General features: G+C 34.1%; 1 protein-coding gene across 1 annotated transcript in view; it reads right to left on the bottom strand.

Annotated features, from left to right (window-relative positions):
* The window catches only part of COL19A1 (collagen type XIX alpha 1 chain), a 334,506-nt gene that overhangs the window by 235,281 nt on the left and 87,053 nt on the right, over nucleotides 1–12,172 (bottom strand). Inside the window, exons 11-12 of the mRNA XM_008013598.3 lie at nucleotides 3,003–3,047; nucleotides 473–517 (exon numbers count right to left, since the gene is read on the bottom strand). Of these exons, the coding sequence (XP_008011789.3) occupies nucleotides 473–517; nucleotides 3,003–3,047 (90 nt within the window). The remainder of the gene's footprint in view (nucleotides 1–472; nucleotides 518–3,002; nucleotides 3,048–12,172) is intronic.

Genomic DNA, 12,172 nt, shown 5'->3' with positions numbered 1-12,172 from the left:
CTTTTATTAAACTCTTTGAAATTATTCCAGTTTTAGTATGCCATCTCTTTTCTGTGGGATCCTGACTTTTACTAAGTCAGTTAGTTGTTCTAATTTATTCCTTCAGGAAAAAATTCCACTGATAAACCAGGTGTACATATAAACAAAGCACTTATTTAAATAATTGGATACTTTGTGAATGATTTCACAATGTAAAAATATAATGCTTTATAAATGTTTCAATCATTTCCATATCAATCAAACAAATTTAACTAGAAATATCTATTAATACCATCCAAATAAGTTTAGAAAGATTTCTGGCAATCATTAATATATTTACTCTACCTTAATTGAAATAAATATTTTAGTTATGTCTATAAAATTATTAAATTGCTTATAGGGAATGCACAAAACAAGTTAAATATTCTATTTCAAAACACTTTCAGGAACACAATTTATTTTTACAGATGTGAATGTAAAAAGAGATATTTACCTTTTTACCAGTTTCTCCTTTGCTACCTTCAAAACCTTGCTCTCCCTGTAGAATAGGAATAAAATGTATATAGTAATAAAAATGATACTTACAATACATGCAATTTTTACAACAAAATGATGTTTCTAACAATTAAAAATCAGTAATTATAAATAACCATTTCTAACGTGTAAGCTCTAAACCAATATTAAGTCACATAAGATTTAAATATTTCTAAATACTAAAGCAACCATTTTCTATGGTTATAAGCTACAGCTTCACTACTTCCAAGGCAATTTAATCTTGATAAGCCTGAATTTTCTCAAGTATAAAATAAGTATGATAATACTATCTTCCTCAATGGTTTGACTTGAGAATTTGACGCATCCTCATAGTGTCTGACAAAGACTAAGTTAGCTATTCATCTTAGTATTACTATTTATTTTACTAGATTCAGTGGAAACAGCCTTCTTAGAAAGCTGACTCCTGTGGAATACCATTCTGATGAGTATCTCATGATGAATGAGTTCAGGTTTGAACCCTTGGGTTCTGGCTCTACCTTCGACACCAGTGCTATGCTTTTTCCTGTCCACTATCCTGGCTCAGTCACAGAAAGAAGATTGGTGCTTGGAGGGTTGCTGGCTCTCAATCAGCATATTTATACTAAAAGGTGTATGTCTCCCTTTCTTCATCTGCACCCTCTCTGATCTGACAAGCTTATTTCTCCCTTTAACTGATGTTTCATTCACACACTCAACAAAAGTTCATTGAGTCAGGCACTCATGACGACATAGCCAGCAAGTGAATGTTGGGAACGGGTCATGTGTATCTCTCCACCCTTGGAGGGCCTGGAGCATAAGAAGCATTTAGCAAGCATTTCCTGAGTGCACAGAGACAGAAGATAGAGGGTTTCTGAACTCTAGATTTTTTCTGTAATGCCTCAACAAGTTGACCCTTGGTATATAAAACTTATACTAATTATATGAAAAGGAATGCCAGCTTTTTACTATATAGAAAGGTGCATGCATATATACATACATATTTAGTCTGTGAGTATGTTATTTTATATATATACCCACATAATTGCATATATGTATATGATTATATAATTAAATAGCATACATAATTAGATAATATAATTAGATAATTAAGTAATATGTGTGTAAGTGTGTGTGTTACATACATTTAATTAAATAATTATTTTTGCTTCATTTACCCCCTAAAAGTTACCAGGAAAGAATATAGGTCGGTTGTTAGGTATTGCTTTTTACCACTGAATGCATGGTCTATATTTTTTTCTACCATTTTTCCTAAAATATAGACTTTAACTTGATCTGTTAATTCAAGCTGACATTGAAGCTGCTAAACGCTTTCAATACATCAGTCACAATGTCAGCATGATGCAGCCACCACAAACAGCTGCTGGAAAGTCCAAAACTATTTCCCAGCAGATAAATCTGCACATCCCTTGGCTTGCAACTCGACTCGCAGATGCAGCACATGCTGTATCAGTGGGTTTTGTCTAGAGCTGCTGTGAAGAAATTCAGAAGCTTGCCATTTCATTGCTGCCAGTTCAATCTTATTATCTTCACTGGGCCAAGTAAATAAATTCTTGAACAAAATCTGTAACTATAAATAAGTGCATATCTTTTTAAATGGTATTTTCAGCTATAGAGACAAACCTACATGCATAGTAACTTGTGATATGTTGCTGCCAAAACCTGTAAAACATCTCCAGAGCATAGAAATGATATGCTTGGCTTTGGTGGGCATCTAATATTACATCAATAATGCTCTCTCCTGTGACGGGATTATCTGGATGGTATCACGACAGCTGGCCCCACCTGAAGTGCTCCCCATCCCTCCAAGAAACTGGAATATAATGGTCTCTGTGTTTTCAGTAATGCTTGTCACAGATAACCATGCTTCTTCCCAGAAGAAGAAAGTAGCCCTTGCACAGTAGAGGGGCACAAAGAAAGTTCCCCTTGGTAAACAGAAAGATACCAGGCACAGAAAGAGGCAGGTTGGCCCATGCAAAAATCCTTACTTATTAGGAATCCCTTGTTCTGAAAGAAAAATATGTTTGAAGAGATAGTTGTCTACAGCATCTTTGTAATATTTAATATTTTATGTCATTGTAACTATTATGTTTAGTTCTATCTGGGATATACAAAAAAGAAGATAAGCAAGAGGTAACCAAAACCAGTCAAAGGAAGTACAATTTGTTCTATTGCACATTTTAGACTCCGACTAATAAAAGCAGGAATATTTCCAGAGCAGCTATGTACGCTTCCACGTTCCCCAGAAAGCACTATCATTTAGTTCTTTGGAGAAGCATCTTACTAAAGCTCTGTGATAAAGCTTCCTCCTAGAATGGTCCCTTCAAGAGGGGATTGCTTCCACAAGTTCTCTTTGAAAAGACATCCACAGCTTTCTAAAAGTCTTTGGGTAAATTCAGCTTAATCAAATAAAATTTCAGAATATTATATGCAAATTTATTCTTAACATGTTAAAATTCTTAACTCAGATGAAACATTCAGCAACCCTTTACCTTTTGACCAGGTAATCCTGGAGCACCATGTAAACCATTTTCACCCTAAAAGAAGTATACAGAATAATGTTTATGATCCATAAAGATATATGAACATAGATGTTTTTGTGGTCTTCAACAAATAGTTCTAGTGTTGTGGGGGAAGGTAGCCTAATGTGGAATATCCATCATGCATAGGGACTTTCCATCTATTCCTTATTTCCCAAATCCAGAACTGTTACCTCAATTTTTAAAATAGGGAAATGGAGGCTCTGAGAGGTTTGGCAACATGTCAAAGGTCACCCAACTAGTAACTTACCTGAGATTGGGACTGAGGTCCCCTACAGCCTATGTTTTTTCCACATGTTACTTAGTATCTCATTTCATTTTCTCTCTTTGAAACTTCTGGGAATAATACTGAAGTCTGATGTCGTGCTTTCTATGGGCCAAGCACTGCTGTTCTGACAACAAAACTATCAGGCAGATAATACTGCCTCAATGACCTTCTTACAGGTCATTGCACAGTAATAGGCAGTAGACTTGGAATTTGAGCCCAAACACTTCAACCCTGCATACCTTGCTGTCTCCCTACACTGTCTTTGGAAAAAGATTTAAATCTGGCTTTAAGTGACTTCTTGCCTAAAATCAGAATTTTTATCACTATATATACATTTTATATATATATATATGTATGTATGTGTATGTGTATTCTTATATATGTACAAGCATGTTTTACTTTCTTACCCACATCTGCTGATTGCCATTAGATCAATTTTGAATACATACTCAGTGCCATTTAACATAAAGCAATTACTTGGAAGACTTTTTAGTTCTTTCTATTCATCTGGTTTCTGTCTTGGGTAAAAAGACAGATGCCTATCAGTTTCCATTGCTGGAATTCTGGGGTCATCTCTTTGAAAAGTCTGGTTTGTAAACATCACACAGGCTAGAATGAGATACTCCTGGGAGGATGTGTGTATTGTCAATGGAGTTTTAGGAATTTTCCTTCTTATAGGAATTTACTTTGGCTTCCGAGTTTCCAGGTTTAGACAGCTCAAAATACACTAACAATTTCATGGAACTGCTTTATTTCTATCAAATATTTACAATTAATTTATAAGATAAAAGTTTTTAAACATTCCCTAGAAAGCAGTTAGTTATCATTTATTTGAATTATTTAAGCAAAATTCAAAATCTATGAAGAAAAATTCACATCTTTAAACTTTAAAATAGCAATATTCTGTCTAAATCTAAGGAGATTTTCATTATTTCATTAATTAACACATTTTAAAGAAAGTTTTAGTGGTTCTTACCAGAGACATACAGCTACATACATGCATACATATTATTTTAAAGACTGAGGTTTTTCTTATATTAGATTAAATTATCAAAGTATTCTACAGCATAACAGCTATCATCACAGTATATAGTAAACACTAAAGTAAAACTTTGCTGCTAAATGTAATTAAATGTTAGAGAATCAACAAAATATAATCGACTTATCTATATAATAAATACATTTCTATCATTAAACAAATTGTTATAGTTTGAGACCTCACACATCACACAACTCCATTAGAAACTTCCAGTATCATTTGATAAAGTGATAGTGAAAACACATTAAGTATTTGGTGCCAGGAAACAGTCTATGGAAATGAAGCTCCTGTTACTCATCACAGAAGTATGTCCACTTGTCCATAAGGAGCAGATTATTTTCATCAGTTGATCCAATATAATGTTTTATATCATATTACTAGTTACACACGATCACGAGATATGGCATGTTATCCATTAAAGTATGCCAATATGGTATACACTGCCAAAAATACTTTTTTGGGAAAAAAAGGTGTGCTGGTATCTCCTCTTTATCTTTGCTCACGGCCCACTCATGTAACAGGTGCTCTGAGTACTGGCACCCAAAGTCCTACCCTGCCATATGTCAGGTTAGGGTTACACCTAGATGCACTGTTAATTGGGTACCAAAACTCTCTAAAGCTGTGATATTGAGAATATGTCTTTAATGGACACTGGTTTTATGATTGTTGTAATTAAAATACTGTGTTTCCTGTGGCCAGCATTAAATGGTCTCTGCTCTTTCTTGACTGAATGTGTTTTATAAACATAATTCTAGACTCAGTGATAACTCAGTGGACATCACTGATTATCTCATAGGAAATGTGTTTATCTAAAACCTAACTTATGTCAACAGAAGAAGTCTTTCTTTATGCTCCCTCTGACAACCAGGTTTAAAGTTCTAGGCACCACAAGCACTTTGAGGGCAAATTTAATTCTATTCATAAAATAAATATCCTCCTAAAATTACTGGAAGGTATACATTAGTTTTCTTTTCTGAACTCCCGCTGTCTCTCCTTCCTCAAAATTTCAGTACAAGGAAGAAATAAGATGCTTCTTCTTTGGCTTCCAATCAATACTTTAGTTCATTATTGAAAGAAAATCACAATAAATGATTCCCATAGAAACGATAACTTTCAAAACCTATTTCTGAGGAATGTTTTTTTCATTATAGGGTTTTCTATGAAAGGACTTGTATTCCTCTTCAGGTACAAATTCAAACTACAGGAAGACAAGTTAATAAATACGTGTAATATAAAGCAGGCGAAATCTAACGTTGCTGCTGATAGTACCATTGCCTGGGTTATTACTATGATACGTAGCTTGTCTTTAACTTCACAGGACAATCAAAAAGTACCCTTTCCAAAATTCCAAATAACCTCTTTGAGAAGTTTTTAGGACAAAGTTAGGTAAAGTTTAGGGTCAGCTGGTTGCTTTCTGAAAAACTGATCACAGGATTTAATTTTACCTCCTTGGAATCACTGCATATTTTTCAATAGTAAACACAGCTAGTCATAAACTATAAATTATTATTAGTTTTCTTGATTCTTTTGACATTGGAAGCAATGTATTTCTTATTGTGCGGGAAATATATATTGTCTAGAGGACATTTGATAAAAAAGAAAAAAAAAATCACATTCCCTAGGGCTATAGTTTGCAAACCTAGTACTAATGAGACCAAGCAAATAAAGATAAAGCAAACAGGTAAACAAAAAATTTGCAAATAACTAGCCTTTGACTAGTTTTGCGATGATTTTTTTAACAGTTAGGCATTTAGCCTTTGATTAAAATGTCTGAGATCCTATTATAATATTTCTGTATTGAAAAAAATTGACCTATCATTTTACTTAGAGCATAGTTTTCTAGGAGCATAACCCTCTATATGAATTTAATGTCCACTTGATATATATCAATACTTCCCCTTTAATTAGTTCATATTTATTAAAAGAAAATTTACTTAAGTTGAATATTGCATGAAATAACGAGAAGAAATATCAGAAGTGGAATGCCAGGATTCTAGAACTAAAACCAATAAAACAGGCAGAAAAAAGTAAATCTGATTTTGATTTTGTGTATTACTAAGGTGACTTCTACATTACTGACTATAGCCCTGCTTTATTCAGCCATAATCTTTAGAAATGGAAATATTTTATGGTTCTTAAACTGTTGGCAGTCCATTAAATGTTTCAGGAAATTTTTAAAAACCTATATATTTTTATTTTTTTCAGATATCCAGTTTAAGTCCTTTTATTTCAAGGGGAGAATTTTTTCCTTCTATATTTTGGGACTTCATTCTAAGAAATAAATTACCAAGTTAAAAAATATGTACATAGCATAGAGTTTAAAATCTCAAACTTTTTGAATTATTTATATTTGTTGAATCCTTAATGCAGTTAATGCATGGGGATATTTTAATCACATTAATGCTCAGAATAAAGCCAATTTATAACTTTAATTTTAAATGAATGAGATCCTATTATTATTTATTCTTATGAGTCAATACATGTCTTGATCATAGTAATGTATGTATGGGTGGCTAGTGGTAGCTAACTCAACATCTACTCTCTTAAAATCTACTATCCTGAGTGTGTATATATATGTGTGTACATAGGTATATACAGGTGCATATGCCTAGAAAACAAGCAGGATGGGCATTCTTAAATATAAGGGCAAATATAAATTCATGCATTTATGTATAACAACTCCACCAAAGAATCTGATAAGGCACCGATTCTATTTAAAGCTTAAAGTCAAGTACTTTTGCTGCTTAATTTGCATTGTGGAGAGCAAAGAAAAAAAAGTCACTGTGTGGTTACTGAATAAATGCTTTCTGAACCCAAATTAACCTTCCCCATATTTTGCCCATCAGTCTTATTTCTTCTGTCTGCAATTACACAGAAAAAAATAAACGTTATAGGTCTTATACATGATATCCCTTGTGCCACTATCAAGTCTTCTATTCAGTAAACCACTCATTTTTCAAATGATAGTTTGGAGTCTCTTAATACTATGGTCCCTGTTCTCTGGGCACACACTGGTCAGTCATGTCTTTTAAAATGTGGCACTCAGAACTCAGCACATCATTCCAGAAATGGTCTTATTCACACGGAATAGAGAACAGGACCATCTCTTTCTCTTCTCTCACTTTCTCTCTCTCTCTCTCTCTCTCTCTCTCTCTCTCTCACACACACACACACACACACACACACACACACACACACACACACATACACACACTTTGTTCTGGATACTATACAGTTTTGTACTTCTATTAATACAACTTGCTTTTGTTAAAAACTAAATTGCTTACATATGCTACATTTGTAATCAACTACAACCCTTAAGTTTTCCTTTCAAAGGGATGTTATTTTACAATCCTTTTTCAAATTAATTAAATACAAGTTGTACTAAGAGTTGTTCAAGTAAAAAACAAAAAGAAAACCCAAGTAATTTTGAAATGTCTTGGAGAGGTAAAAGTTTCTTCCTATACATAGCAAAGCTAGGGAATTAAGCTTTAGTCAACGTTGTAGAACCCACTACAAAATCTGGGCTCCTATGTAACTGTGATGATTTTCTCAAAGTGTCAGCACAAGTGTTTGGGCTTTTCACTGTATTGTGAGACTAACTGTAAGACAGTTTTTAAAAAAAATTTGAAACTTTATAAAAATACTACGGAAATACTTATTTAATGTGAATCATCTACTGAAATATCTGAAGTATAGGGATTGACATCTGAATAGAGGATTCTAACAAGTGAAAGATGATTTAAGACATAAAGAGAAGGACAGTGTCATCAGTCAGCTCTTAATTGAGGACAATGAGATAGTAGTAACTGCAAACTATTTCCTGCCTGGAGTATTCCTCGTGATGAGTACTTTTTATGTCTAGTCCATATCAGTTACTTCTACTGGACCTTAAATGCATGGAAGCCATTGGTTACTTATATCCAGCTCTGAAGTAAATGGTTATGAAGATATGGAGAATGAACACACCCTAACAATGTTGTAAGAAAGTTAGGAGATCTTCAAATCTAGTTTGGATAAAAAGAAAGCAATATAACTTAAATATTTGTGTTTGAGAGAGAGGGAAGAGCATATTTTCTCCGTGAGAAAATGGCAAGCAAATTCTGGAGATGCACACACTTCTATTATATTTAATTCTAGGAAGCAATACCTGTAAACTTTGTTGTGCAAAGAAGAAATTCCCTTGTTTCCCTAAATTGTGATTCTGTAGAAAGAACGAAGGACTTTCACGAGAGTGTTGCTGGCATTGGGGGCCTTTCCCAATCTTTTCTCAGCAAAGTTTTCTAACAGTCATTCACTATTTCTCTTACCTATTTCTGGCTTGGGGCTAAGTCCTTGAATTCTGAACAACTCAGCAAACACTTACCCAGAATCAGCCAGGTACCATATGCTGGGTCAGTTGCTGGGATTAGAGATGAGACAGACCCCAAGTCCTTCTATTCCAGGAGCTCATATTTTAGCAGGGTGTATAGACACACACTATATTAGTGATATAAATAAAGTGCTATGTGAGTAGAGTGGATAAGCTGTAATTTTGCCTGGTGACCCAGCAGAATTCATGGAAAAAATGCATGTGTTTTGAGTTTAATAATCTGAAAATGCAGTGATGGAGATAGAAAAGAAAGACACCAATCATCTGTGATCGTCTGCTCAAATCTTCCAGTCTTCCCTAACAGGTTCATTCAATACCTTACACTGACTTTGGCAGTCCCTGATGTGTCTGACTAAAAGCTCCTTTAGATAGAGCCACTCTAAGGAAACTCTAATATCTAAAATCATAGATGTCTTTATAAAATACCAGTTATATCTTTAAATCCACTGTTCAGTATCTCAGCAACCTACACCAAGAATAAAATAATTAGCCACTAAACTATGCAGAGAAACAGAGTGTGTGTGAGCTTTCTTATGGCAATATTTAATATTTATGTGCTGGAAGCTGGTAGTACATTAAACCAAATAGGAACATTAGCAGACTAGGTTCTTGAAATCTGGCTGTTTAACAAATAAAAGTCAAGTGCCTGGGTGCCAGATACACGGCATGTGTTGAGCTTGTCATCCATCTGTTGTGTTCCCTGCCAACTGCTCTACTTGGGGTGTGAGTGGAAGGCATTAGAAGGGAATAAGAAACCATTAAGAAATAAAATCAACTGCAGAGTGAACAAGTTTCTTTTTCTTTTTCCGGTCCTTCTATTACCTTTGTCCTTCTTATGTTTCTGCTTATTTTAGTGCTGTATTGTATCAATATATGTCTATAGATAAGACAGTTAAATGACAATTATTCCATGTAAAAGCAACAATTTTTCACTGATAATTCAAGTTTTATTCTCGTACCTTTAACAAGTGAAGCCAACAAGTAGGCTTACAAAACTGTTTTCTTTGTGGTCATTTTTTCTACGCATACTATTTATGATTAAAAGTTCCATCCTGTGTGTAGATTTGGCTATACCTTCACTCATTAGAGAATTTTCCAAATTACACAGATATACAGGTGATTCTCTGCTTAAGACGTATTTTTCTCTAAAGTAGAGATCACTCTTGTTTTATAAAGCCTAACAATTTCATAGGCAGGAAGTATTCCATTGTCAGAATAAAGCTAATTTGTCTTTTTTTCCTCCTCATTTAATGGTCTCAATTCCTATAATAAATTGTCACATGCCATTAGGCATTTTAAATTATGTTTTAAACTTAGGAAGTCTAAAATTAAGCTTAATTCTGAATGTCCACAGAAAAATTAGGTGAGGCTAGAAATATAGAGAGGAAGCCAAATGGCTTAAAAATTCTCTAGCTTTTATACTACATGCATATAAGTTTCTGAGTCTCTGAAGCATTAATGCTACATCTGGACCAGCACTGTTAGAAAGTTCATTATCATTCACAACAATGACTGGCCTTGTCTGCACTTACATAAACTGTAACAGCATCTGCCTTTATTTTCTGAAGCTGCAGTCTTCTCATAAAATGTCTTTTTAGGGAAAATCAAGTTTCAAAGATCATAGTCATTTCATTTTCCAGCAGAAAAGAAATACAAAGACTGTTAGGGAACAATGGATCTGCTCATTCAGTCTCATCTCACTGCAGTGATGGAGGGCTTCAGAGTTTATGGTGAAAAGTCCCATCATACAAAGCATATCCTCATATAATGACGATAGTTAGTCCAGCTATTTTTAAGACACACAGCTTGGCCACTCTCTCATCATGTTATCAGATGTACTTCTTAAGTGCCTTAATGCATACAGCTTTTTTTACTTCCAGAAGGTTGATTTATTTTATATTTTTATAAAGTCATGGTACTAAGTTAAACATTTTTGGTTTTGATAAATAAATTATATATATATATATTTGGTGGAGAAAGTAAAGAAAAAAATTTCTACATTAGGTGTTGCATTAAGGTTAATCTGGAGAGTGGCCATGATTGAGCTGCCTGGACGTGGGCATGCAGGGTAGATTAAGAATCTCCAGAGAGTCAAGCATGGAAAGTTGGAAAACACACTTTAAATGTCATCTGTACTTGGAAACCAAGCAAATTTTTTTCCATAATACTTATTTTAGAAGGTAAAGCTAAACAAAACCCTCTCATTCGGTGAAAAACCATATGCATAATTTTTTTTTAATAAATTCTAGGGTACATGAGCTCAACGTGCAGGTTTGTTACATATGTATATATGTGCCGTGTTGGTGTGCTGCACGCATTAACTCGTCATTTACATTAGGTATATGTCCTAATGCTATCCCTCCTCCCATCCCCACAATAGGACCTGGTGTGTGATGATCCCCTTCCTGTGTCCAAGTGATCTCATTGTTCAATTCCCACCTATGAGTGAGAACATGCAGTATTTCGTTTTCTGTTCTTGTGATAGTTTGTTGAGAATGATGGTTTCCAGCTGCATCCATGTCCCTACAAAGGACACAAACTCATCCTTTTTTATGGCTACATAGTATTCCATAGTGTATATGTGCCACATTTTCTTAATCTAGTCTGTCACTGATGGACATTTGGGTTGATTCCAAGTCTTTGCCATTGTGAATTGCATAATGATTCTTAATAGGTGAATGCAATCTTATGAAGGTGGGGGAATCAGAATCTCTAGGGTCAGATACAGTTTAAAAGGGGTTCATGGACTTAAAGGGAAGAGACACAGACAGCCCTCCTTGGAGCAGAATGTCCAAAGCAAACTGTAGTTCACTAAATTGGTAGGCAAACAAATTTAAGATCTAATTCAGACCTGCTTGTGTAGATGAAATCTGAGGATTTGAGGAGCTATCCAGATGAGGTAATATAGCAAAGGGGCATTTCCATGGATAGAGGTTCAAATCCTGACTTTACTGGTTTTTTTTCCCTCTCTGTCTCTAGATCTGTTTCCTAATCTGTGAAATAGTGACAATAAATTTTACCTCACAGGGGTGTTGTAAGGATTGAATGAAATAATGTGAAGAAGGCTCCTGATAGCATTTAGCATCTAACACTTATTGAGTAAATGGCTGCCATTATTACTATTGTAAAAGTTTATATTCTTGTACATATGTATATTAAGTGAGGAATTCATTGGTTTTCTAACATCTAGTTTGTTTTAAGAGGTCAAGGTTACATAAGATACATGACTTTAACATTTTCCTATAAATATATTTTGAATAAATAATATAAATTCAGTAAGTTTGCTTCTTGGCCTTTTGGCTAAGATGAAGTGTATAAATTCTTTCAAATAAGTTCTAATTTGGTCCCACAGTAAGGCTAGAATAATAGAATCATCAAACTGTTTATTGTTAAAATTATATCTGTTGTTTACCAAATATTTATATACCAGGTGCTGACCCTTT

Source organism: Chlorocebus sabaeus, chromosome 17, assembly GCF_047675955.1.
Source record: "Chlorocebus sabaeus isolate Y175 chromosome 17, mChlSab1.0.hap1, whole genome shotgun sequence".
NCBI classification, from domain to species: Eukaryota; Metazoa; Chordata; class Mammalia; order Primates; family Cercopithecidae; genus Chlorocebus; species Chlorocebus sabaeus.
This window is presented reverse-complemented; position numbering and strand designations above follow the sequence as displayed.